This window comes from Nomascus leucogenys, chromosome 4 (genome assembly GCF_006542625.1).
Source record: "Nomascus leucogenys isolate Asia chromosome 4, Asia_NLE_v1, whole genome shotgun sequence".
Lineage (NCBI taxonomy): Eukaryota > Metazoa > Chordata > Mammalia > Primates > Hylobatidae > Nomascus > Nomascus leucogenys.
In genome coordinates, this window is record NC_044384.1 from 55494530 (window position 1) to 55522342 (window position 27813).

The 27813-nt window shown below is 41.9% G+C and overlaps 1 protein-coding gene across 1 annotated transcript in view; it reads left to right on the plus strand.

Annotated features, from left to right (window-relative positions):
- Positions 1 to 27813, plus strand: part of OSBPL1A (oxysterol binding protein like 1A) — a 239526-nt gene that overhangs the window by 37721 nt on the left and 173992 nt on the right. The window contains exon 5 of the mRNA XM_012506331.2: positions 21086 to 21197. Coding sequence (XP_012361785.2) covers positions 21086 to 21197 — 112 coding nt within the window. The remainder of the gene's footprint in view (positions 1 to 21085; positions 21198 to 27813) is intronic.

Consider the following 27813-nt stretch of genomic DNA (forward strand, 5'->3'; position numbering starts at 1 on the left):
TCAGCATAGTATTTTAGGATTCATGCCTGCATCTGTGTAGCCTAGTGGTGAGCCTGTATTTGGGCAGCAATGGGCTCCATTACTCAATCCTCTTAGGCTTCTGTGCTCTGCCCTGGATCTATGTGTAGGCTGGAGAGTGCTTTCAGAGTCCAGGCATTTCTTGCTTCTTCCTCTGCTCTGACTTTTGCAAGGCCCCCTCTCCTTTCTCCTGCAGATGTGTGGAGTTTCCCAGCAGCCTGGGGTACCTGGGAAGCTTACCTACTCCTACTCCAGTTCTTTTGTTTTCAGGGTTGTCTCGTTAAGTTTTAGGCTGTTTTACCATTTGCCTGTGTGGTAGGCAGAATCGTGGCCCTCCAAAGACATCCACATCCTAATCCTCCAAAACTCGTAAGTATGTTAGGTTACACAGCAAGGGGAAGTTAAAGTTGCAGATGGAGTTGAGATTGCTCATCAGCTAACCTTAAGGTAGGAAAACTATTTTGGATTATCTCGGTGGGCCCAATGTAATCACAGGTGTCCTTAGAAGTATAAGAGAGGCCGGACACAGTGGCTCACGCCTGTAGTCTCAGCACTTTGGGAGGCCAAGGTGGAAGGATCACTTGAGCACAGGAGTTTGAGACCAGCCTGGGCAACATAGGGAGAACCCCGTCTCTAAAAAAAAAAAAAAAAAAAAAAAAATTGCCTGGTGTAGTGGTGTGCATCTGTAGTCCCAACTGCTCAGGAGGCTGAGGTTGGAGGAGTACTTGAGCCGGAGAGGTTGAGGCTGAAGTGAGCCATGATTTCACCACTGCAGTCTAGCCTGGGTGACACAGGGAGACCCTATAAGAAAGAAAGAAAGATAGAAAGGAAGTAAGGGAAAAGAAAAGAAATAGCTGGACGTGGTGGCATACTCCTGTAATCCCAGCTACTCGGGAGGCTGAGGCAGGAGAATCACTTGAACCCAGGAGGCAGAGGTTGCAGTGAGCCAAGATTGTGCCACTGCATTCCAGCCTGGGCAACAGAGTGAGATTCCATCCCCCCACCCAAAAAAAAGAGAAAAGAAAAAAAGAAAAAGAAGTGTAATAAGAGGGAAATGTGCTTATGAGAGAATCGTCAGAGAGATACAGTGTTTCTGCCTTAGAAACTGGAGGAAAGGGGGCTGTGAGCCAAGGAATGTGGACAGCCTCTAGCAACAGGAAAAGCAAGGAAATGAATTCTCCCCTAGAGGCCTTGCAACACCTTGATTTTTCCCAGCAAGACCTATTCTGGACTTCTCAAATACAGAACTGTGATGTAACACATTTCTTTCTGTTGTTTTAAGCCACTGAGTTTGTGGTCATTTGTTATAGCAGCGGTAGAAAGCTAATACACTCTAATAGAAAAAGCAGCCTCATGCTAGCAAGCATGTAGGTGTTCTCGTTTGTTTTCTGCTGTATTTGCTACTTTTACTGGGTTTTTGCCTTTTGTTTTAAATCAAGTCATTTCCCTCTGGCAGCAAAACTGCTGGGTTTCACTGCCAGGCTTGCCCTGGTCAGACTTGTTTGGGGAGGTGGGGAGGACTAATAGCCTGTGGCTAGAAAGCTAAAGACTCAGTGTTCTTCCTCCAAGTTCCTGCCATTCCTCTGGAGTAACTGCCTCTCAGTTTGTTTCTTTAATGGATATCCAGCACCACAAAATGGTTAGTTTTGACAATTTTGTCCAGCTTTATGCTAATTTTTTCAGGATAACAGTTCTCTTATCCTTTCATAGCTAAAAGTTGCTTTACCCCATATTAATTTTTTTCATTATTTAAATGATATGCAAAATTAACTATGACATAGAGTGTATTTCTTGTATATTCCAGTTGTTGACCATAGTCCAACATGATACCTAAAGGTTATTTCGTAAGCACATGATTAGAAGCTTTATGTGAATTTATCACAAGTTAAAGAACGAATTATTATATCGTTTCACACTTTTCATTATCCTAATGACGAGATTTAACTTTTAATACGTTACCGTGAGTCAATTCTGTATGTGCTAAGCATGTTTGAATTAGTATGTTTTATACCACTCTTGTCTATTTGTTCATAAATTGATACTTGTGAACCAGATATAGAGTCTTAACTCAAGCTGAGAAAAAAGAACCTTTTATAATAAACAATAAAGGTTGTGGTTAATTTCTATGCTTGACTTTGCGGGGTTTCAACTATGAGCTGCAGATGGCTCGATTTGCCTGACTACGTGAACTACTTGCTGTTTCCCTTTATAGTCTTGTATTGCTCATTCTTTTCTATATACCTAAGAAAATTCTATTGTCATCTATTACTACATGGCCCAGATTTACCCGTTCAAAGTGCTGCTCAAATGTAATATCCATAAATTCTTTCCTAACATCTTGCCGCTGGAAGGAAACTATACTCTTCCAGGTTTCCTGGGCACAGTACAGCACTTTCATTCGTCTTCTACCTTGTATTAGTGTTATTTTTGTCTATGTCTTTTTTTTTTTTTTTTGAGATGGAGTCTCCCATTGTCACCCAGGCTGGAGTGCAGTGGCACGATCTCGGTTCACTGAAATCTCCGCCTCTCGGGTTCAAGTGATTCTCCTGCCTCAGCCTCCTGAGTACCTGGAATTACAGGCGTGTGCCACTATAGTTTGTATTTTTAGTAGAGACAGGGTTTCACCATGTTGGCCAGGCTGGTCTCGAACTCCTGACTTCAAGTGCTCTCAATCTCAAAGTGCTGGGGTTACAGGAGGGAGCCACTGCACCCAGCCTGTAGTCTGTGTCTTAACTCTGCTACTAAGTTGCATTAATCTTGCTAGCAAGGAATTATCCTGTCTTGTTTTTTGTGTCCCCATGAGCCCAAGGTAAGTTTTACCTCCCATCTCTGTAATTACCTGGATCAAATAAGTTCATTTATCTGTGTTCAGCTCTTTACATATTTGGCCATTTTTCCTATTTTCTTGAACTTTGAACATGAGACCATGCTAAATTGGGCCTTAGTTTGACATGAATATCAGCATATATATAGTAAGTCCTCACTTAATGTCAATGATAGATTTTTGGAAACTAACTTTTGGATAAACGATGTATAAGGAAACCAACTTTACCATAGGCCAATGCATATAAACAAGAGTTAAGTTCCTACAGAATAGTTCTAGTCACAAAAAAAGTCACCGCCAGGCATAGTGGCACATGCCTGTAATGCCAGCACTTTGGGGCGCTGAGGCAGGTGGACTGCTTGAGCCCAGGAGTTCAAGACCAGCTTGGGCAACATAGGGAGACCTCACTTCTACAAAATCAAAAATTAGCCAGATGTGGTAGCATGCATCTGTAGTCCCAGCTACCCGGGAGGCTGAAATGGGAGGATCACTTGAGCCCAGGAAGTTGAGGCTGCAGTGAGCCGCAATTGCGCCACCACACTCCAGCCTGGGCAGCTGAGTGACACTCTGTGTCAAAAAAGAAAAGAAAATTACCACACTTCTAAATGAAGAGGAAACACTTCTGATATTAAACATTGAAATAAATGTGAACTATTCATACATTTAGAAAAATTAGTAAAAACAAGATAATTATTTACCCATTTATTCCAGTTCAGGTGTGAGGGTGGCTGGAACCTATCCCGGCAGCTCAGGGAGCACAGGGGGATCCAGGCCTGGAGAGGGTCACAGGGCCACTCACATACGCACCCACACTCACACTGGGACCGTTCAGACATGCCTGTTCACCTGATATGCACATCTTTAGGAGGTGAGAAGAAAACAGAGTACCTGAGATACCCACGCAGACACGAGAACATGTGAACGCCACACAGACATCGGCCCCCTCCAAGAATCGATTTTTTTTTTCTTGTGAACATTGCAATGAAATGATGTTGAATGAAACGGTGTTGTTTGAACATCTGCTGTATTTTGTTATCTCTTGTCTTAGAAAATAACATTTAGCTGAAGTTACGTGATTGTGTTATGTAGGAAACATTAAAAAATATATGTGCTCAATATCTAAGCATGACCGAATTGTGCAAAGAGTTTAATTTCTAATTCTCATGAAAAGAATCAATTTCTCTCATTCCTATGTGATCATTTACCATGAAGATAATTTTAAAATATCTTATGATCCTGTGATTCAGTAAATAGAATGTTGAGTTGAAAAGGGATCTGGCTTATTATAAAGCACTTTAAACTCTTATCCTCTGGAATATTTTAAAAATGCAGCTCACCAGCCTGGCACGGTAGCTCACGCCTGTAATCCCAGCACTGTGGGAGGCTGAGGTGGATGGATCACCTGAGGTCAGGACTTCAAGACCAGCCTGGCCAACATGGTGAAATCCTGTCTCTACTAAAAATACAAAAAAATTAGCTGGGCCTGGTGGCGGGCACCTGTAATCCCAGCTACTTCAGGAGGCTGAGGCAGGAGAATCACTTGAACCCGGGAGGCGGAGGTTTCAGTGAGCTGAGATCGCGCCATTGCACTCCAGCCTGGGTGACAAGAGTGAAACTCTGTCTCAAAAAAAAAAAAGAACAAACAAAAAAATAATGCAGTTCCCCAACTCTTGAGGGACCTTTGGGCTTTTCTTGGTACATTAGTGCCCCCTAGTGTTCTTTGGTAAAAATCAGAATACCAGAATTTTAAAATACTGTGTTTAGTATTTGTTCCTTACTTTACCTTTCAGATGCAGTTATAAAGTTTTTATGCCTTTTATAATCAATTTAAAATAGGAATATGGTATGTATAATGAATATTTGGATTGTTGCACTGACCTTTTAGCGGAATTGAGAATACTTTTATTTTTTTTAATTTTTATTTATTTAGATACAGGATCTCACTCTTTCACCCATGCTGGAGTGCAGTAGGGCCCTCATAGCTCACTGCAGCCTTGAACGCCTGGGCACAACAGATCCTTCCACCTAGAACTACAGGCGTGCGCTACTGTACCTGGCTAATTTTTAAAAATCTTTTGTAGACACAGGGTTTCACCGTGTTGCCCAGGCTGGTCTTGAACCTTAAGCGGTCTTCCTACCCCAGCCTCCCAAAGTTCTGGGATCACAGGCATGAGCCACCATGCCCAGCTGAGAATGCTTGTAAAACACATGCTTCCAGAGCCAGGTGTAGTGGCTCACACCTATAATCCCAGCTACACAGGAGGCGAAGGCAGGAGGATCGCTTGAAGTCAGGAGTTAGAGGCCAACCTGGGCAACATAACAAGACCCTCCCTTTCCCCCCCACCATATCCCTCTCTTTCTCTCTCTGTCTCTGTCTCTTTCTCTATAGACAGGGTCTCACTCTGTCACCCAGGCTGGAGTACAGTGGTGCAATCTCAGCTCACTGGAACCTCCACCTCCAGAGTTCAAGTGATCCTCCCACCTTAGCCTCCCCAGAAATTAGGACCACAGGCATCTGCCACTGTACCCAGCTAATTTTCTGTATTTTTTGTAGGGATCGGGTTTTGCCATGTTGCCCAGGCTGGTCTGAAACTCCTGGGCTCAAGTGATCTACCTGCCTCAGCCTCCCAAAGTGCTGGGGTTATAGGCGTGAGCCACCGTGCCCAGCCAAGACCCCATCTCTAAGAAACTCAAAGCTAGATGCATGGCATGTGCTTGTAGTCCCAGCTACTCTGGTGGCTGAGGCAGGAGGATCGCTTGAGCCCCAGGAGTTTGAGGCTACAGTGAGTGAGCTATGATGGTACCACCGCACTCCAGCTTGGATGACAGAGCAAGACCCTGTCTCTAAAATAATAAATAAATAAATACAATAAATGCTTCCTATCTTCTGTGTCTCAGAAATTTTCTCTCTCTCACCTAACATGCAGAATATATGTATAATCCTGGGCTTTAGGATTTCCTGGGAGACCATTTCTCATGTTTATATACTGAAGGCCTACGGTGTTTCAGGCGATGCCCAGACAACTTGACATGTATTGTTTCATTTGATGGAAAATGACTACCTTGAAATATATATATAATTTGTTCTAGATTGGTTCTCAGGGAAGCTGAGATGGAGATGAGTGGGCAGCAGGTTTATGGAGTGCTTGTGGCATCATACCTGTGCAAGGGGGTGGGGAAGGAGCGGACAGGAGTGGACAAGTCAAGTAGTGCTGCAGGCTCAAGCGATGCCTCAGCCTTTCTGCTGTGTGCAAGGCTTTGCAGAGGAGATGATGCCTCAAAGTTGTCCCTGTTGGGGATGAGCAGCCAGGCCTTTATACCCTGGGACAGTCAGTCATGGATACATGGATACTCTGGAAACCCTCATTCCTGGAGGTCTGAGCCCCTGGATACCATACCCCTCTTAGGCTGGAGTTGCTGCCCTTTCCATTTACTATAAAAATTGGACGAGAGAATACCAGGAGACACCTGAGTTTCTCATCGTATGCTAAACCTGTTCTTCCACGTACATCCCCATTGCATACAGCCCTACTTTATTTTGCTGATCAAGTTCAATTACTTCTGCTAAGATGGTGACTATTCTTGCCTGCTGGTCCTTGGATGCAAGGACCCCAATGTTCAGGCAGCCTTTGGTGCCTCCTAGCATATGAATCAGAGCATTATCTTTAGGTGTGGAATAAGCTGCCCCAAAACCTGTTGAAGCCAACCAGGTACTGTGCTCCCTTCTGTTATGGGAAGTGCAAGATGCAGTAATTTATTCTTTACTTCTGAGGAAGTGTCTTGTCATTGCCTAGACCAGTGAACTTCTAAAAGTTTACTGACATGGAAAAGCCCCTGAATTCTTCCAAAGTTTTAACCTCCCACCCTCTGGATCAGATATGTCTTACCAAGGCTTTGAACATTCTAGCCTCGCGGAGAAGAAGCCTCTTCTCCTGGTTCTGTTAGCATGATGTTATGAAAGGAAATTAAATTTCAGGACCCCAAACTCATTTAGCCAAAGGGAAAAATCAAGCTGAGAACTGGGTCATGCAAACCTGCCTCCCCCTTTTGGTTCCTACATAAGATGGCTACAAGATGAAAAGCTACACGCCTCCCCCATATTTTGCTCACAAGGAAATTCCTGGTGAGCAATGCAAAGTGATAGCTTATCTCTACAGGTGCAGTCACCCAGGCCCACCACACACAAATGCATATCTGATTGTTCCCCTGCCCCATTTTGTCTGTGTTATGTAGAATGCAGATTCCCTACGTTTTTCTTCTGCCCCGTTTATGTCATCTTATATAAAAAATGCAGATTCATGGAGCCAGACAAAGGCATGACTATTTTTTCCTACCCACCCCCTTACCTGAAAATTGTGTACTTCTCAATATCCTGCCCTTTCCCCTTTAAATTTGGAGCCCTCAAAAATCATCTTCAGAGAAAGATGTCTGTCTCCTGGGCACGTGTCCTTAACTTTGGCAAATCTAAAATGGTTGAGACTTGTCTCATCATTTTCTTGATTGACAATGTTATTGATAAAGTGGACCAGTGTGATTTGCTGGTGGATTTCCAGATGGCATGAAGCGGAAGCTGTATATGTAAACTTTTGTCCATGTGAATCTAAACTGTCTTTAATTTTTTTTTCCTAATAGGGATAGAAAAGGTACATTTGCTCTATCAGTTGCTGCTTACCATGTACCTGAGGTGGCAGAGTGGCTATAATTGGGGTCACTATTTGGTTGAGTTTGTGGAAGTTCACTGTCATCCTCCACATTCCATCTGGGTTTTATAGTGGCAGGTGAGTGAATTCAATGGAACATACGATAGGGACCATGGCCCCTGCATTCTCTTAGGTTTTTAAGGGTGGCACTGATTTCTGCCATCCCTTCCCATGTGGGATATTGGTTTTGATATATCTTGGCCATGGCTGGGGATGAGTAGCCACTTCCATTTGGCTCCTATACAACAGACCAGGGAGGCAATGTGAGGGTTGTGCCAGCAACTAAGTGTGTCTATTCCAATTTCATACTCAGGGACTAGGAAAATGACCACTAGGTGTATTTCTGGACCCAACCAGCACATGCACCGTGAGCCAGACCTCAGGGCGCCATTTATCATCTCACTCCCATGCACGCCCCCTTTCTAACACAGGGGCCTCAGGACATTTTGGATCTCTTGGTGTCAGTGCCAACTTGGACCTTAGATCTAACAGCTTGTGAAATGTCTTGGTGCTCCCCTTTCCCCCACTGTATAGTTTCTTGAGTAAATGATCATTGGTCCCTTTGGGAATGGTCTGGGGAATTCACGACAGTGCATGTTTGCTTTGGTGTTGCAGAATCTTTCCCTGGAGGATCTGGCCTCTCCTTCAGTAAATAGTTCTATGTCCAAAGTTGACTCAGGTCCAGAAACTGGACAAGGTATCATAACTTTTTTTTTCTTTTGAGACGGAGTCTCGCCCTGTTGCCTAGGCTGGAGTGCAGTGGCGCGATCTCGGCTCACTGCAACCTCTGCCTCCCAGGTTCAAGGAATTCTCCTGGCTCAGCCTCCCAAGTAGCTAGGATTACAGGTGTGTGCCACCGTGCCTGGCTAATTTTTCTTTTCTTTTTTTTTTTTTTTTTTGAGACAGAGTCTAGCTCTGTTGCCCAGGCTGGAGTGCAGTGGCATGATCTCAGCTCACTGCAACCTCTGTGTTCCAGGTTCAAGCAATTCTCCTGCCTCAGTCTCTTGAGTAGCTGGGATTGCAGGTGCATGCCACCATGCCTGGCTAATATTTGTATTTTTAGTAGAGTTGGGGTTTCACCATGTTGGCCAGGCTGGTCTTGAACTCCTGACCTCAGGTGATCCGCTTGCCTTTGGAAGCCTTGGCCTTCCAAAGTGCTGGGATTACAAGCGTGAGCCACTACGCTAAGCTGGTATCATGGCTTTTAATGGGGTGACTCTCTTCTGCTTCTGACCTTTCACCATTGGTATCTTTTGATGGTACAGATTGAGTTGTACTGGGATGGGTCCTAGCATCAGGGAAAAAGAAATGGTCCCCATTAAGAGATGTCAGGAGGCCAGAAGTGCCATGAAAGACAGGGTTTTTGTTGTTGTTTGTTTTTTGTTTTGAGATGGAGTCTCGCCCTGTTGCCCACACTGGAGTGCAATGGTGCGATCTCAGCTCACTGCAACCTCCGCCTCCTGGGTTCAAATGATCTCCTGCCTCACCCTCCCAAGTAGCTGGGATTACAGGTGCCTGCCACCACACCCAGCTATTTTTTGTATTTTTATTAGAGACGGGGTTTCACCATGTTGGTCAGGGTAGTCTAGAACTCCTGACCTCGTCATCCACCTGCCTCGGCCTCCCAAAGTGCTGGGGTTACAGGTGTGAGCCACTGCGCCCAGCCTGGAAGGCAGGTTTTTAATAAGTGGGCATGCTAGGTTGGATGTAGTATAAAGTCCACAAAACATACCAGGTAATTATATGTCATGGAAGGGCCTAGAGGATCCATCATTTACCAAAGCTGAAGAAATTGCTGGTGAGAAAGGCACCAGCCTCACTGAGAAGCTCCCTGGCAATTCCCCTTCAAGGTCTAGGGCTGCTGTGAGAATGCCACTGTGGACCTGAGTTCACTGACAGCAAGGGGTGGTGTGGGGAAAGTGATTGGACCCCAAGGCAGTAGAAGCCAGGAGAGGCAGCACTTAACCATCAGGAGCCAGGGGGGCACAGTTACGGTAATGAGTGGCAGGTTCAGCAGGGAACAGTGGGAGGGCTGACCTGCAGAGTTAAGGAAAAAACGGTTAATAGAACCCAGCATTCTGAAGGGCAAAGTTAGATGGACAAATGGTAGCAAATACTACTTTCATCATCTTTTTCTTTTCCTTTTTTTTTTTTTTTTTTTTTTTTTTTGCTAGATTGAGAAACTACTGCCTTGTACTACACCGATGTCATTATACAGCTATTGGATGCTCAGTTCCATTTCTTCTTTTTTCTCTCTTTTTTCTCTTAGAGTTTGGCTGATTTCTGCTGACCTATCTTCAAGTTTACTGAACGTTCCTCAGTGGTGCTCTGATATCTACTGATGAGCCCATTGAAGGCATCCTTTATCTCTGTTGCTATGAGTAGTTATTGCTATGGTTACTTCCAGTGCACCTCAGGCTTCACCTTCCTTCCGTTTCCAAATTCGGTGTTACCTCTGCAGAGGGCACAGGCTGATTCACTGGGAGGTGTTCCCCCGTGTTTCTGCTTCACCCTCAACCTTAAGCCTGCCTTGTGTGCCTCAGCGGGTTCTCTCTACACTTTGGCTTCTGTCTGCTAAGAGACTGCTGTTGCCTGTTCTCAGTACTTGCTAGTCTTGGGGTAGGAGTAGAGGATGTGGGCTGGGGGTTCTCTGTTGTCTTGGTCCAGCCTCCATCCTAGATCTGTGTCCTTGCTTAAGGGCCAGGAGTCCTTGAGGTGGTTCTTTACCATTTCCAGAAGCACCTACTTTTAATACTGTTAGCTCTTATTTGAGTTTTTTTTTATCCTCCTGTTTATAGATAACATATTTATGTCAGTAATTGTTGTTTTATTTTTCTGTTGGCTTACCTCTGGAAGATAAGCATTTTGTTCTGCTCTTTGTCTCTCCCATTCTTTTTGTTTGTGTGACAGGGTCTCACTGTGTCGCCCAGGCTGGAGTGCGGTGGCACAATCACTGCTCCCTGCAGCCTCGACCTCCCAGGCTCAAGCGATCCTCTGACCTCAGCCTCATAGCTGGGACTACAGGCTCATGCCACCATGCCCACCTAATTTATGTACTTTTTGTAGAGACAAGGTTTCGCCATGTTGCCCAGGCTAGTCTTGAACTCCTGGGCTCAAGTGATCCCTGCCTGAGCCTCCCAAAGTGCTGGGATTATAGGCGTGAGCCACTGCGCTGGCCTGTTTCTCCCATTCTTAATCCTTGCCAAAGCCACTTCACCTTTTTCATTCTCTTGGCCTATGACTAGATTTTGGTTAAACAAATATTGAGTTTATATTATCTGACTATGCTAGCTTGAGCCACTTAGGGTCCTATGTTTGTTTGTTTTGTTATAACTCCTTATTTTTTCTGGAGTTAACAATTGCAGGCTGGGCACAGCAACTCATGCCTATAATCCCAGCACTTTGGGAGGCTGAGATGGGTGGATCACCTGAGGTCAGGAGTTCCAGACCAGCCTGGCCAACATGGTGAAACCCCATCTCTACTAAAAATAGAAAAATTAGCTGGGTGTGGTGGCGCACACCTGTAATCCCAGCTACTCAGGAGGCTGGGGCAGCAGAATCGCTTGAGCCCAGGTGGCGGAGGTTGCAGTGAGCCAAGCTCGTGCCATTGCACTCCAGCCTAGGCAACAAGAGGAAAACTCCATGTCAAAAACAAAAACAAAAACAGACAGACAAAACAATTGCATGGTGTTTCTTAGTTTAGTTCTTTTTCTCGTCACATAATTTCAAAGTCTTTGTAAGAGATCCAAAGATCTTTTTACTGTCTTTTACTATGATCATATATGTCATGTAATTATCGCTTCTGGGAGCAGCTCGCCTGATTTTTTATTTTTTATTTTATTTTTTTGAGACGGAGTCTTCTCTCTTGCCCAGGCTGGAGTGCAGTGGGGTGATCTCAGCTCACTGCAACCTCTGCCTCCCGGGTTCAAAGGATTCTCCTGCCTCAGCCTCCCAAGTAGCTGGGATTACAGGTGGGTGTCACTACACTCAGCTCGTTTTTCTATTTCCTAGTGGAGACGAGGTTTCGCTATGTTGGCCAGTCTGGTCTCGAACTCCTGACCTTAAGTGATCTGCCCACCTTGGCCTCCCAAAGTGCTGGGATTACAAGCGTGAGCCACCGCACCCAGCTTCATTTTTTATGTCTTCTTGCTCTACCTGGACTAGTTGGCGTCCAGAGCTGTACACATGGTGGTCATTCTGGAGCTTATGTCTCAGTCATTCTGGGAATTCTCTTCACCACTTTCTGATATTGGATTTCCTGTTTCCTGGGTCCTGTGTCTTCCTCCATCTTGATTTGTCTGTCATTTGGTGGAGCACAGCCTTCAGGAGCTTCTTGAGAAGGGTTGCGTGGGAATAATTTTTTTGAGAATTCATATGTCTGGAAATACCTCTTACCTTTGTATGTGAGTGATAGTTTGGCTACGTATAGATTCCTAGGTTGGAAATCACTTTCTCTCAGAACTTTGGAGGTATTGTGTCACTGTTTTCTAGCTTTTAGTGTTGTTGAGAAGTCTAGGGCTATTCTGATTCCTGGTCCTGTGTGTGTGACCTGATTATTATTTAATCAATGGAAGTATATACATTAAAATTAGAATGACAGGCTGGGCTCGGTGGCTCATGCCTGTAATAGCAGTGCTTTGGGAGGCTGAGGAGGGAGGATCACCTTAGGCCAGGAGTTTGAGGCCAGCCTGGGCAACATAGTAAGACTCCATCTCTACCCACCCCCACCCCCGAAAAAAGAATGACAGATAACCTAATACAACAGTGACTTACAAAAAAAGTTAGTTTATTTCTCTGTAACCTAAAAGCCTAGATAAGTGGTCTTGGGCAGGTGACAAATACTCAAATACTCAGATTCCTTCTGTCTTAATGTTCTATGATGTGTGGCTTTAACCATATCATCCCAATTGGGAGCATCCCAATCCCAGGAAGCAGGCTAGGGGAAGCAAAAAGGGACAAAGAATATATACAGAGTGCCGCTTCTAGAAGATTCCCAGAGGCTGTTATATGAGACTTCTGCTTAATCCCATTGACTAAAATATTCATGGCCACACTAGCTAAAGGGGAGCGAGGAAATGTAGTCTGTATTCTTGGTGGCCATATGCCGAGCTAAAAAATGTTAGGGGTCAGCTGGGATCTTCCCTTCACCCTTGGTGTCCTAGAATTTTACTGTGTTTACCTTTAAACCTTTAAACCTGCGAATTAGGTTTCTATTGCTGCATAACAAATTACCATAAACTTCGAGGCTTAAATCAACACCCATTTATTATTTCACAATTCTGAAGGTCAGAATTCCAAGCACACAACCTAGCTGGATTCTCTGCTCAGAGACCGAGAAGACTGAAATTAAGGTGTCAGCTGAACTGTGTTCTCATCTGTGGTTGGGGGCTTTTTGCACGTACACTCAGGTTGTTGGCAGAGTTCACGGTTTTTTTGTTTGTTTGTTTTTTTGCAAGGGATCACTCTCAGCTCTTACAGGCCACGCTCAAATCAGGGCCACACGGCCATGTCTGGACTTACTCACACTTCTCATTTCTTTGCCAGGAAGAGGCTAGCCCCTTTTGAGGGCTCACTTCAATAGGTCGTGCCTACCTGGGATAGTATTTGTTTCTTAAGGTTGACTGTGCCATATAACAAAACCTAACCAGGAAGATGTCTTCAAGTCTGTCTTCTAGTCTTTTTATTGCATATTTTATTTCTGCTGTTATTTTTAATGGTTAAGAATTTTAACTTTTTGACTGGATGTTCATTTTTTAATAGCATCCAATCTTGGTTAATAAAGAAATATCTCATTTCTCTGAGGATATTATAGTTCTTTTAAAGGTTTCCTTCCACATTTTCATGTCTTTCAAACTTTTTTTTTCTTGTCTGTCTAGATCTTTCTCCTTTGTGCTAGTCATATGTCAGATCTCAGGTTACAATTGGCTATTGATTCATATTTAATACTGACACTTTTCAAAGCCTATAGAAGTTATGAGAGCATGAGTAAGACTTTTTTTTTTCTTTGAGACAGGGTCTTACTCTGTCTTCCAGGCTGGATAGCAGTAGTGTGATTACAGCTAACTGCAGCCTTGACCTCCTGGGCTCAAGTGAACCTCCCACCTCAGCCTCCCAAATAGGACTACAGGTGTGCATCACCATGGGTGGCTGATTTTTAAATTTGTTGTAGAGAAAGGGTTTTGCCATGTTGCCTAAGTTGGTCTCGAACTCCTCGGCTCAAGCGGTCCCAAGACCTCGATCTCCCAAAATGCTGGGATTACAGGTATGAGCCACCGCACCTGACCATGAGTGAAACTTACTGTTGGGCTTCATTGTGGGGTGAACTTTGTTCAATTTGTATAGTAGACTGTGGTGTATCTTTTACCTTTTTGAAGGCTTTTTTATTTTTTTCTTTTTTGAGACAGAGTCTCAGTCTGTTGCCCAGGCTGGAGTGCAGTCGTGTGATCTTGGCTCACTGCAACCTCTGCCTGCCAGGTTCAAGTGATTCTCCTGCCTCAGCTTCCCAAGTAGCTGGGATTATAGGTGTGCATCACCATGCCCAGCTAACTTTTTATATTTTTAGTACAGATGGAGTTTTACCATGTTGGCCAGGCAGATCTCAAACTCCTGACCTCAAGTGATCCACCTACCTCAGATTCCCAAAGTGCTGGGATTACAGGCGTGAGCCACCATGCCTGGCCTGAAGGTGTTTTTATGTATTGTATAAAACATATTAACCTCTGTGCCTCAGGTTCCATATCTTTAAAAAGAGGTATAATAATTAATAATACCCACCTCGTATGATTTTTGTGAAGATTAAAACGAGTTTAATAAAAGTAAAACTTTAGAACAGTGTCTGATGCAAGTAAATGTTAATTAAATATTGGGTATTATTATATTTACTTAGAAATAATTGTTTAAGTCTTTAATCTGGCCTTAAATTTGGTTATATCTTTGATTTTTCTCAGGAAAGAACTAATATATTACCTTTGAAGTGGATATACATTTATGGTTTATATTTTTCCATAAAAATTTGGGTTTTAGGGGATACTTTCTTTATTTGCCAAAGTCCAGGGAGTTGTATTTCCACACATACGGGCATTGGATTAAAACTTACCCTTTCAGGTAACCATCTTTTGGTAGCTGAGTTTTAAATGTTTTAACATATTATCCTGCCCTCTCTATAACAGTATATCAACATGATAAATCTCCAAAAAGGTGTTCTGATATTTCCTTGGAGTTGTATTAATACGAGTTGTACGACTCATTATTTAAATCATTTTTTGAACCTCTCTTTGTAGTCTCTAGGAGTTCAATAAGCATAATTCTTTTTTTTTTTTTTTTTCAGATGGAATGTCGCTCTGTTGGCTAGGATGGAGTGCAGTGGCGTGATCTCAGCTCACTGCAGCCTCCACCACCCGAGTTCAAGTGATTCTCCTGCCTCACCCTCCCGAGTAGTTGGGATTACAGCCATGCACTACCATGCCTGGCTAATTTTTGTATTTTTAGTAGAGACGGGGTTTCACTATCTTGGCCAGACTGGTCTCGAACTCCTGACCTCATGATCTGCCTGCCTCGGCCTCCCAAAGTGCTGGGATTACAGGCGAGAGCCACTGTGCCCGGCCCAATAAGCATAATTTTTAGAAATTATTTCTCCTTTCTAATCTTGAAACCTGAAGTCTGCATTAAGAAATTGCTTTACGGCCGGGCGCCTTGGCTTACGCCTGTAGTTCCAGAACTTTGAGAGGCCAAGACGGGTGGATCACCTGAGGTCAAGGGTTCAAGACCAGCCTGGCCAACATGGTGAAACCCCCATCTCTACTAAAAATACAAAAATTAACTGGGCGTGGTGGCGGGCGCCTGTAATCCCAGCTACTCGGAAGGTAAAAGGCTGAGGCAGGAGAATCACTTGAACCTGGGAGGCAGAGGTTGCAGTGAGCCAAGATCTCACCACAGCACTCCAGCCTGGGTGACAGAGCAAGACTCCATCTCAAAAAAAAAAAAAAAAAAAAAGAAATTGCTTTACAAGAAGTAAAACTTTTCATGTGGTATTTCTGTTGAAAGTAGATAATTTTATAGAAAAATTATCTTTTAAAATCAATACGGGAATGTTCATAGCAGCATAATTCCTAACAGTTAAAAAGGAGAGGCTGAGTTTGGTGGCTCACGCCTGTAATCTCAACACTTTGGGAGGCCAAGGCAGGAGGATTGCTTGAGGCCAGGAGTCCAAGATCAGCCTGGGAAACATAGCAAGACCCTGTCTCTACGAAAAAATGAAAAAAAAAAAAAAAAAAAAAAAAAAAAAAAAAAAGCTGGGCACAGTGGCATGTGCCTGTAGTAGTCCCACCACTTTGGGAGGCTGAGGTTGGAAGATCTCTTGAGCCAGGAGTTTGAGGCTGCAGTGACTATGATCATGCCACTGCACTCCAGCCTGGGCAACAGAGTGAAACCCTGTCTCTACCTAAAATAAATAAAAATAAAAAGTAGAAATAACTCAAATATTCATTAGTTATTTAATAGATAAACGTGGTATAGTCATGCAATGGAGTATTATTCAGAAATCAAGAGAATGAAGTACTGATACATGCCAAAACATAAATGAGCCTGGAGAACATGTTAACTGAAAGAAGCCAGACAGAAAAAGTCACATATTGTTTGATTTATTTATAGAAATGTCCAGAATAGGCAAATCCATAGAGACTGAAAGTAGATTAGTGGTTACTAGGGGATTACGAGGAGGGGAAATAGGCAGTGATTGTTAACAGATATGGAGTTTCTTTTTGTAGTGATGAAATGTTCTGAAATTAGATAGTGATGATGTACAACTCTATGAATATACTCAAAGCCACAGAATTGTGCACTTTTAGCAGGGTGAAGTTTATGGTATGTGAATTGCATCTCAATAAAGCTGTTATTTAAAAAAAATCTGGGCATGAGGATTTTTCTCTAAGTATTTCATCTGAGATGACTTGTGTGATGGTGACAGCAATATAATGGCGCAATAAGGGAATGACCGACGGCTGAGTGGAAAGTGGAGCTGGGGCGATTTGGGAGCGTGATTCACGGCTGTGTTAACTTTGTTCTTTGTTCTCACCCTTGTGGTGCTGCTGGTCCAAACATACACTGTGCAGCCATTAAAAAAATAAAAGTATCATGCTCAAAGTGAATACTTTACTCCTCTGACTTTTTAGTAGTTTGTTGTCAAATTGACCAAAGTGCTGTCTTAGCCAGGAATATTTTTAGTAAAACATCTTTATTCAGGAAAAAGTATTCAAAAACAAATAGCATATTTCTAGGGGCAGAGAGTATAGCAGTGAACCAGAGACCAAATCCCTTTTTTCATAAAAGAGGAGCAAACAATGCAGGCATTTAGAAGTGCTATGAAAATTAGTAAGGTAAGGGGATGAGAGTTTGGGAGTGGGTAATGCTACTTTAGACAGTGAGTGAGGAAGGCTTCTCTGAGGAGGATGCTTGGATTTAAAAAAATATATATATCTACATCTCCTTTATCAACTTCCTTTTTTTTTTTTTTTTGAGATGGAGTCTCGCTTTGTTGCCCAGGCTGGAGAGCAAGGGGACAATCTCAGCTCATTGCAACCTCTGCCTCCTGGGCTCAAGCAATTCTTCTGTGTCAGCCTCCCAAATAGCTAGGACTACAGGTGCGCACCACTGTGCCCGGCTAATTTTTTTATTTTTAATAGAGACAGGGTTTCGCCATGTTGGCCAGGCTGGTCTTAAACTCCTGATCTCAAGTGATCCGCCCACCTCAGCCTCTCAAAGTGCTGGGATTACAGGCGTGAGCCACTGTGCCTGGCCTTTCAACTTCCCTAACACCTGATTATTTTGACCCTTTCTAGTCTGAGTCTTGGCTCTCCCAGTTAACTTAATTTTTTCCAAAGGTTGGCAGTGGTTTATATACTTTAAGAGTTTCTGTTTTCTTATTTTTCCATAGCTACCCTTTAACGAGGCTGACTACTTCTCTGGGAGGAGGCATGCTAGAGTTTATTTCTCTGGCTGCTTTTATGATTCCTGCCTTTTTTTCCCTTACCCTTCATTATAGATGTTCTTTTGATTTTTTTTTTTTTTAAACATTCTTTTCAGCTGGGTGGGAGGCCAAGGTGGGCAGATCATTTGAGCTCAAGGGTTCGAGACCAGCCTGGGCAACATGGCAAAACCCTGTCTCTACAAAAAAATGCAAAAATTAACCAGGCATGGTGGCACACGCCTGTAGTCCCAGCTACTCGGGAGGTTGAGGTGGGAGGATCACTTGAGCCCGGGAGGTCAAGGCTGCAGTAAACCGAGGTCATGCCACTGCGTTCTAGCCTGGGTGACAGAGATAGACTCTGTCTCCTCCCAAGAAAACAAAAACAAAAACAACAAAACAAAAAGTCCCCCACATTCTCTTTTCTCTTGAAACTTTCCCCCTCAACAAACCAATCTACTCTATGGCCTTATTTTCTCCTCCTGAGGTTCACTGGACATCGGCACTTTCACCTCATGCTCTGCTCTAGGCATCCCGGTCCTCTGCTCTTCTGTACGCTGGGCATCCCTAGCTGCCCCTCGGGAATCTGAAACTTCATGCACCTAAAATGGGCCTCATCTTCCTCCAGCACCTGCTCCCTACACAATATTTGAGTTGGTCTTTGAATAGTTTTCACTGCAAATCCTCCTTTCTTCTGTCTCCACTGGAGAACATACCCATTGTGTTTAACCTAGACTTTATTTTATTTTGTTATGTCATGTCATGTCATGTCATGTCATGTCATGTTATGTTATGTTATGTTATTTGAGACAGAATCTTGCTCTGTCGCCCAGGCTAGAGTGCAGTGGCACGATCTCTGCTCACTGCAACCTCTGCCTCCCGGGTTCAAGCGATTCTTGTGCCTTAGTCTCCTGAGTAGCTGCTTGGACTACCGGCATACGCCACCATGCCCGGCTAATTTTTGTATTTTTGGTAGAGACCAGGTTGGCCAGGCTGGTCTCAAACTCCTGGCCTCAAGTGATCCGTCTGCCTCAGCCTCCCAAAGTGCTGGGATTACCTTCATGGGCTTATTGACCATTTGTACATCTTCTTTGGAGAAATGTCTATTCAAGTTATTTGCCCATTTTTTAATCTGGTTATTTGTTTTGTCTTTGAGTTTTAGACATTCTTTACATATTCTGTATATAAATCCCTTGTCAGATATATGATTTGCAAGTATTTTCTCCTGTTCTCTGGGTTTCCTTTTTCTCTCTTGATAGGGCCCTTGGATGTACAAAAGTTAAAGTTTGATGAAGTTTTTCATTTTTTGCCTGTGCTTTTGGTGTCATATCCAAGAAATCATTGCTAACTCAGGTCTTGTGAAGCTTTCTTGGTATTTTTTCTTCTAATAATTTTAATAGTTTTAGTTTTGACATATTTGACCTATATCGAGTTAGTTTTTGTGTATGGTGTAAGGTATGTGTTTAACTTTATTCTCCTGCATGTGGTTATTCAGTTTTCCCAGTACCATTTTTTGAAAAGACTGTCTTTTCTCCATTGAACTGTCTTGGCACTTATGTCAAAAATCATTTGACCATATATCTGAGAGTTTATTTCTGGGCTCTCTGTTCTGTTGGTCTGTATGTCTATCTTTATGCCAGTACCACGTTGTTTTGATTACGGTAACTCTGTAGTTAGTTTTGAAGTCAAGATGTATCTCTAACTTTGTTCTTCTTTTCAATATTATTTTGGCTTTTTGGGGTCCCTTGAAATTCCATATGAATTTTAGCATGGGATTTTCTGTTTCTGTAAAAATATCGATATTATTTGATAGGGATTGCATTGAATCTATAGATAGCTTTGGGTAGTATTCTCCTCTTAACAATATTAAGTCTTTCCATCCATGATCACAGGATGTTTTCCCATTTATTTACGTCATTTTACATTTCTTTCAGCAGTGTTTTGTGCTGAGTCTTTTGTGTATAAGCCTTTTGTCTTCATGGTTAAGTTTATTCCTAAGCATTTTATTCTTTTTGATGCTACTATAAATAGAATTGTTTTTCTTAGTTTCCCTTTTTGGATTGTTCATTGTTGTCTTTGCCCATTTTTAATTGGGTTGTCTTTTTATCGTTGAGGTGTAAATATTCTTTATATATTCTGGATACAGGTCAAGAGACTCATATTTGTAAATTTTTTTTCTCATTCTGTGGGTTGCTCTACTTTCTTTAATTAATATGAACCATTTAGGTAAAGCATGAAAACATGAATCCCAAAATGTTACTTTTAAGATAATAGAAAATGTTAAGCTATTTTATAAGAATTCACTTTATTAAAATATTAGGAGATTTTAAAAAACCATTTTCCTCTTTTTTTAATGTGGTAGTACATTTTATATAATAATACTCAAATATGAAAAGTGTGTTTGTAAACACTATGTACTGTACCGGGAAATGTAGGTATAAAATAATTGTGGCATATAAGTAAAATTATGTTACGAAAACTCAAATTTTGCCTAGGGAAATTGATTAGTAAGAAATACATCAAAATGTTTATAGTGGTCATAAAATGATGAGGATAATAAGCATATGTATTTTTTGCCTGTTTATGTTTTTTAGATTTTATTTAAGCATTTTTTGCTATGAAAACATTCTAAAAGAATGTAGGAAATGTACGTCATGGCCCAAAGGAAAGATGAAATTCCTAGGACAGCATAACGTGTAGCAACACAGGATATCACTTCATATTTTACAGGCACTGTCAGTCTAGAAGTTAGAACAGCACTGTTTTTCAGCCTCCCTTAGTGCAAGACTGAAGAGCAAGCACTGCCTTCATCCCCTCCCTAGGTGCTGTGTATCTTAAGATAATCAAACATCAAATTTCTAATACTGTCCGCAATATCAAATTCTGTTCCTCCATTTCTGCTGTCTTATTAAGTTGTATAACTGACCCAGTGATACTGGACGTATGTACATTATCAATTCATTTGAAATTTCCATAAGAGCAGCTAGCCACTTAGAGTAAATAAAAATATGTAATATATTATCTATTGTTGAATATTGACTTCAAGAGATTGTTATGCTTATCTAATGCTTAATGATAATGCTTCATTATAAACCATTCCTTCAATAATGGTGTATCCTATCAGTCAATAATGGTATATCACTTTAGAAAATAATGCTTTGTTTAAATATCAAGATTAATTTTTAAAAATCTTGGTCTGTTGGACAGAAATTATATTCCTCAATAGGCCTTAGAGGAATGATCTTCAGTGAATGTACTTCCTTCTCTCATTTAAATAGTGGCTTTGTTTACTAATACATTTAAGTTGACCACATGAATTATTTTGGCAAAACAGCCAGATAGTTTACTTAAAAAAATCAATTATAGAAGTTGGCTATGTATCAATTGTGGATTGGCAATTGTTTAGGCAATTGTCAAGTATTATCACAATTAGTTGAATCACTTATTTATTATAGACATAACGTGATACGTTCTCACCTGGTGCTTTTTTCTATTGTGGAGACTCTGTAGTAGTTAGTAATTTGGAAAAGGGTGGTAATGCAATAAAATCTTAGCTTAATAGTTAAATTCTCTTATTTTTAGGAGTTGGTAATGCTTCTTTTAGAATATAATGCTGATACTACTGTTGTTAATGGGAGTGGACAGACAGCAAAAGAAGTTACTCATGCCGAAGAAATCAGAAGCATGCTTGAAGGTAAATATCATGGATGTGAACATAAACAGCATTTACTTTCATTGTAACCAAGGTTCAGATAACGACTAAAAATGGCTTCTGAGAAAGAGGACAAAACAGAGGATAACCAGCTGATGCTCTAATGATAATGTCATCTTGGAGTCATTGATTAAACACACAATTACCTATATGATAGTTTCTTCACTTAAAGCTTTTAAACTCTTGATTTGTACAAAATTATGGCAAATTTTAAAAATCTGTTTTTCAGGCTGGGTGCGGTGGCTCACGTCTATAACCCTAGCACTTTAGTAGACTGAGGCAAGAGGATCACTTGAGGTTAGGAGTTCTAGACTAGCCTGGGCAACATAGCGAAACCCCTGTCTCTACAAAAAATAAAAAATTAAAAAATTAAAAATTAGGTGGATATAATGGTGTGCACCTGTAGTCTCAGCTACTTGGGAGGCTGAGGCAGGAGGGTCGTTTGAGCCTAGGAGTTTGAGGCTGCAATGAACCCTGATTGTGCTACTGTACTTTGGTCCAGGCAACAGAGCGAGACACTCCCCGCCAAAATATTTGTATTTTGGGTCTCAAAAAAAAATCTGTTTTTCAAATACTCAACAAAATTAAAAGTAGAAAATTAGAGACATGGGGGAATGTGGCTAAAAGGCTGATGAAATGACAATGAAGGGATACAGAAGTGCAGGACAGTAAGAGGTGGCAGTGCAAACTGTAAGAGGTGTTGCTTTTGGGAGTCACTTGATGTTGGGAAGATAGCTCTGGCTGCCTCAGTTTTCTTTTTGCCCAGGCTGGAGTGCAGTGGCGTGATCTTGGCTCACTGCAACCTCCGCCTCTTGGGTTCAAGCGATTCTCCTGCCTCAGCCTCCCAAGTAACTGGGATTACAGGCACGCATCACCATGTCCAGCTAAGTTTTTGTATTTTTAGTAGAGACGGGATTTCACCGTGTTGGTCAGGCTGGTCTTGAACTCCTGACCTCAGGTGATCCACCTGCCTTGGCCTCCCAAAGTGCTGGGATTGCAGGCCTGAGCCACCGCGCCTGGCTCGCTATTTATTTATTTATTGAGATGAGGTCTCACTATGTTGCGCAGGCTGGTCTTGAACTCCTGGTCTCAAGTGATCCTCTCATCTCAGCCTCCCAAAGTACTAGGATTACAGGTGTGAGCCACTGTGCCTGGCCTTCTCAGTTTTCTTGAGGACTTCATTGCAGTATAGCAGGCAGCAGTAATTTCTTGATGGCTGAGCTTCATTGTTATGAATGTCAAAGACTAATTTGCATTTAAGAAAACATGAGTCTGCAATAACTCAGGACTTTCTCTAAAGCAGTTTAAAACAAAAACATTTCGATGCTTACATTTGGACACCCTCATACAGTAGGATCTTTCTTTGAACAGCCAGGGCTTTCCTATAATTATTTTTTAGTAGTATTTCTAATGTTGAGAAGAGAAGATCTTTAATTTTCTACTTAATGAGTAAAGATATTGAATTAGAGTTGCAATTTCACACATACCCTTTCTTTCCTTTGGAATTCGGAGAAAGGCAATATAATTTTGTACTTAAAGGATGTTGATTTCTTAATTTAAATTTTCAATATTTTTATTTATGTAAAAACCAAGATCCTGCTGTTTATTACCCCAATTAGTCTTGAGAGCTAAAATCTTCTCACTCGTTCTATAGTTTAAAAAACAACACAAAGTCTACTTGTCAGACTTCTTAAGGTCAGTGTCTTGTTTCTGCACTCAAAATGAACCCTCTCCTTATCAATGAACAAGCAAATTAACACATAACGTCTTCTATCAGACACTGTGTTACATCAATTTAGTAACATGTAGAACATATTAGCTGTGGTTCCTGCCCTTTAATAATTTGTGACCGAATAGGGAGGATGAGGTACTGTCTTTAATTATGTCCTGTCATTTTAATTATAACAAGAAGAGAACCCAGAACTGAGGTTTTCCTGACAGACTGGAATGTTAGGTTAGTCTAACAAGTTGACATTTAATAAGGGCAATTGTAAAGACACGCTCCAAGACATTTCAAAACTCAAACTGCACAAGGAAAAGGGCTTAGTTGACTTTACAGGTAATATGATTTGTCGGCTGATGTGGTCTTAGCTTGGGAAATAGAAGTAGAGACTGAATAGAGTGATTCTGCTCTAATGAGAGCACCTTACCCACATATAATATCATTTGTGGATAGAGTGTTAAATGGATCATTGGCAGACTACTGGAAGTACCTTGAGTAACCCACTATAAGTAGACCATAAGACCATAAATGGATCAGAAACCGTGTCATAGGGCCCAGGCACAGTGGCTCATGCCTGTAATCCCAGCACTTTGGGAGGCTGAGGTGGGCAGATCACTTGAGGTCAGAAGTTTGAGACCAGCCTGCCCAACATGGTGAAACCTCATCTCTACTAAAAATACAAAAATTAGCTGGGCGTAGTGGTGGACACCTGTAATCCCAGCGACTTGGGAGGCTGAGGCAGAAGAATCACTTGAACCCGGGAGGTGCAAGTTGCAGTGAGCTGATCGCACCACTGCACTCTAGCCTGGAAGGGCGAGGTGCAGTGGCTCACATCTGTAATCCCAGCACTTTGGGAGGCTGAGGCGGGTGGATCACGAGGTCATGAGTTCAAGACCACCCTGGCCAAGATGGTGAAACCCCGTCTCTACTAAAAATACAAAAATTAGCTGGGCGTGGTGGCAGGCAGCTGTAGTCCCAGCTACTCAGGAGGGTGAGCCAGGAGAATTGCTTGAACCCAGGAGGCGGAGGTTGCAGTGAGCTGAGATTGTGCCACTGTGGTCCAGCCTGGGCGACAGAGTGAGACTCTGTCTCAAAAAAACAAACAGAAAAGAAACTATGTCATAGGATAATGCATGGAGAGACAGGAAATGTTTTACCCTGGAAAGAAAGACATAGGCAGGCACAATGAAATTATACTCAAGTACCTGAGAGCTGTTACTTGGGAGAAGGGATGATCTTATTTGTGGCCAAACCAGGGCTGTTTGATTGCCCAGTTGATGGAGTAGCAGGGAGTTTATCTTTGGGTCCAATATATAGAAAAAATGACTTGGATTGCCTTGAAAGATACATGGTGGGAGGTATTCAGCAAAGGATAGACTATTGTTAGGCACTATTACTAATGCTGCCTTCTTCTACATCTTGTCTTTTTATTTTGAAAAATTTCGGCCAGGCATGGTAGCTCACGCCTGTAATCCCAGCACTTTGGGAGGCCAAGGTGGGCGGATCACAAGGTCAGGAGATCGAGACCATCCTGGCTAACACGGTGAAACCCCATCTCTACTAAAAATACAAAAAAAAATTAGCCAGGCATGGTGGCACGTGCCTGTAGTCCCAGCTACTCAGGAAGCTGAGGCAGGAGAATCACTTGAACCCAAGAGGCAGAGGTTGCAGTGAGCCGAGATTGCGCCACTGCACTCCCACCTGGCCAACAGTGAGACTGTGTCTCAAAAAAAAAAAAAAGAAAAAAAGGAAAATTTCTAATTTATGGGAAAGTTTCAAGAATACTGCAGTAAACATTTGTATGTCCTTCACTCAAATTCACCGATTATTAACATTTTGCCATATCTGGTTGAGACTGTTACATATTTTATGTTATTTATTTACTTTTAATTTTTTTGTTGAACTATTTGAGAGTAATTTGCAAACATAGTGATACTTCACCCCGAAATACTTCAGTATCTCTTAAGAACAAGGATTATTTTCTTACATAATCACAATATAGTGCTCGATTTCAGGAAAATTAACATTAACATAATATTATATATTTCTATATTCAGATTCAGCCAGTTATCCAAATAATGTCCTTTGTAGCATTTTCCCCTCCAATCCTAGATTAGATTCGAGGATCTAATCCAGAAACCCACATTGCATTTAATTGTGACATCATCTCTTTCATTTTCTTTTATCTGAAACAATTCCTCAGCCCTTTTCTTGATACTGACTTTTTTTTTTTTTTTGAGACAGAGTTTCACTCTGTCACCCAGGCTGGAGTGCAGTGGTGTGATCATAGCTCACTGAAGCCTTGCATTCATGGGCTCAAGCCACTCTCCTGCTTCAGCCTCCCAAGTAGTTAGGACTATAGGCATGTACCACCATGCCTGGCTTTATGTTATGTATGTTATGTTATGTATGTTATGTTATGTATGTTATGTTTGTTATGTATTACTTTATTTTTATAGAGAAAAGGCCTCAATATATTGCCCAGGCTGGTCTGGAGCTCCTGGCCTCAAGTGATTCTCTTAATTTGGCCTCCTAGAGTATTGGGGTTAACAGGCGTGAGCCTTGCCACCTGGCCGACATTGACCTTTTTGAAGAGGAAAGCGGTTGTGGGATTATTTGTAGAATGGCCCTTGATTTTGCTTTTTCTCTTGTGATTAGATTCAGGATATGTATTTCTGTCAGAAGCATTATGTAGGTGAGTTTCTTTCCCATGCCAGTGCATCCTATTAGGAGGCACATAATGTCACTTTGTTTCATTATTAGTGATGTTAACTCTGATCACTTTGTGGTCCACTGTAAAGGCATCTCTTCCCTTTGTAATTAATAAATGACCTGCAGGGAGAAAAACTGAGACAATGTAAATACCCCATTTACCAATAAAATTCTACTCAGTGGTTTTAGCACTCATGGATAATATTTGTCCTAATCATTGATTACTCTAGTGGTTGCAAAGTAATGATTTGCTATCATGAATGAAATATATTTTCCAGGTGCTCTCCTGCATTTCAAGTGTACTACTATTCAGCCTATTCTCTGCATGTATGTAAGCATCAGTCGGGACAGAGGTAGACTTTGTGACCTCTAAGATCCTCACTTACTTGATTCTGATGGAAAAGAAAGACAGTTTAGAGTGATACTAAATTTAAATCTTATGGGACAAATATTTTTTGGATTTGTAGCATTTGCTTTAAGAATATTTATTGAGAGATAAAGTATATGCAGAAAAGTTCACATCATGAAAGTATAGCTCCTTTAGAACGATTTCTGTAGAACACATCTCTGTAAACAGCACCCACATCAACAAGCAGAACACTGCGAGCATTCTAGAAGCCTGACCACCCAGACTAGAATATTTGATTTTCACTGATGTAATCAGCAGTTTTATTTCAGTGTCCTGAAAGAATACAGGACAGGAACATAATCTAAGAACATATATAGTATTTTCAACTCCAAATTCCTGACCATTTTCCTTCATTTATGAGCCTAGACAACCTAGAAAGAAACAAGGGTATCTTTTATTTTCCTTCCCTAAAACCTGGGACAAAAATTAAGCATTATTTGAATATTCAACACATATTTATTGACCAACTATGCACTGTGCCAGACACTGTCATAAATGACTTGGTTACACAGACAGATAAGAACAAGTACCTGGCCGGGCGTGGTGGCTCACGCCTGTAATCCCAGCACTTTGGGAGGCCAAGGCAGGCAGATCATGAGGTCAGGAGATTGAGACCATCCTGGCTAACATGGTAAAACCCAGTCTCTACTAAAAATACAAAAACAAATTAGCCGGGTGTGGTGGCAGGCACCTGTAGTCCCAGCTACTTGGGAGGCTGAGGGAAGAGAATGGCGTGAACCCGGCAGGCGGAGGTTTCAGTGCAACTGGATCGCGCCATTGCACTCCAACCTCGGCGACAGAGCGAGACTCTGTCTCAAAAAACAAAAAAACAAACAAAAAAGAACTAGTACCTGGCTTCAAGAATGACAGAGGGGATAAATTACAGGTCAGGGTGATACATGCAGTGGGGGAGGGATGTACGAGAGGTATAGGAAATATTGTTCTCAAAGAGTTCCTAGTTCAGCAGCCATAGAACCAGTGGGAGGAAAGATTGAAAATAGTGCGTCCCAGCAGCAGAAGCCATGGACAGTCTACAGAGAGGCTTGGCTGTCTTCTGAAGTAGAGTCTGGGTGTGGAAATAAAAATGTGGGAAAAGAAGATGATGGTATATAGCAATGTTAGTCATTTCTTAAGACAAAGGTAAACTAGTTTCAGCAGTTCCTGGATTCAGTATATGTGCTCCCTGTAGTTTAAATGCAATGGTACGTGTAGAGTCTTAAACAGCATTTAGCACATAATGATTACTATTAACAGATGTTCATCTGTTTCCCCAGTCACCTGGCTCCTCAACCTGCTTCTCTGTCCATGACTTGACTTTAGCCAGGATAACCTGAAAAACCTTTTATAGTTCCTCCTTTGCAGCCTCTGCACAGGACATTGTAGACGTATATTTAGTGGGATCACCAAGCCTTTCTCTGAAACTGCTTCCTTTCTATAAACCAAAATAGAATTCAGATCTAGCAGAAATTAGATCTTACTTACATATTCCATTCTCTTACACAAATCAGATTACCAGTTGCTCTTTTCCTGTAAGTATGACTTCAGAGGAAGCATAGTGATAAGAGCATGGACTCTGGAACTAGCCTGCTTGAGTTCAAATCCCAGCTCCTCCACTTCTGGTTGTGTGACCTTGGTTAAATTCCATAACCTCTTGGTGCCTCAGTTCCTTTGTCTGTAAAAATCAATATAATAACAACACCTACCTCAGAGTAGTTAATGAGGATTTAATGAGTTAGTATTTTTAAGGAGCTTTG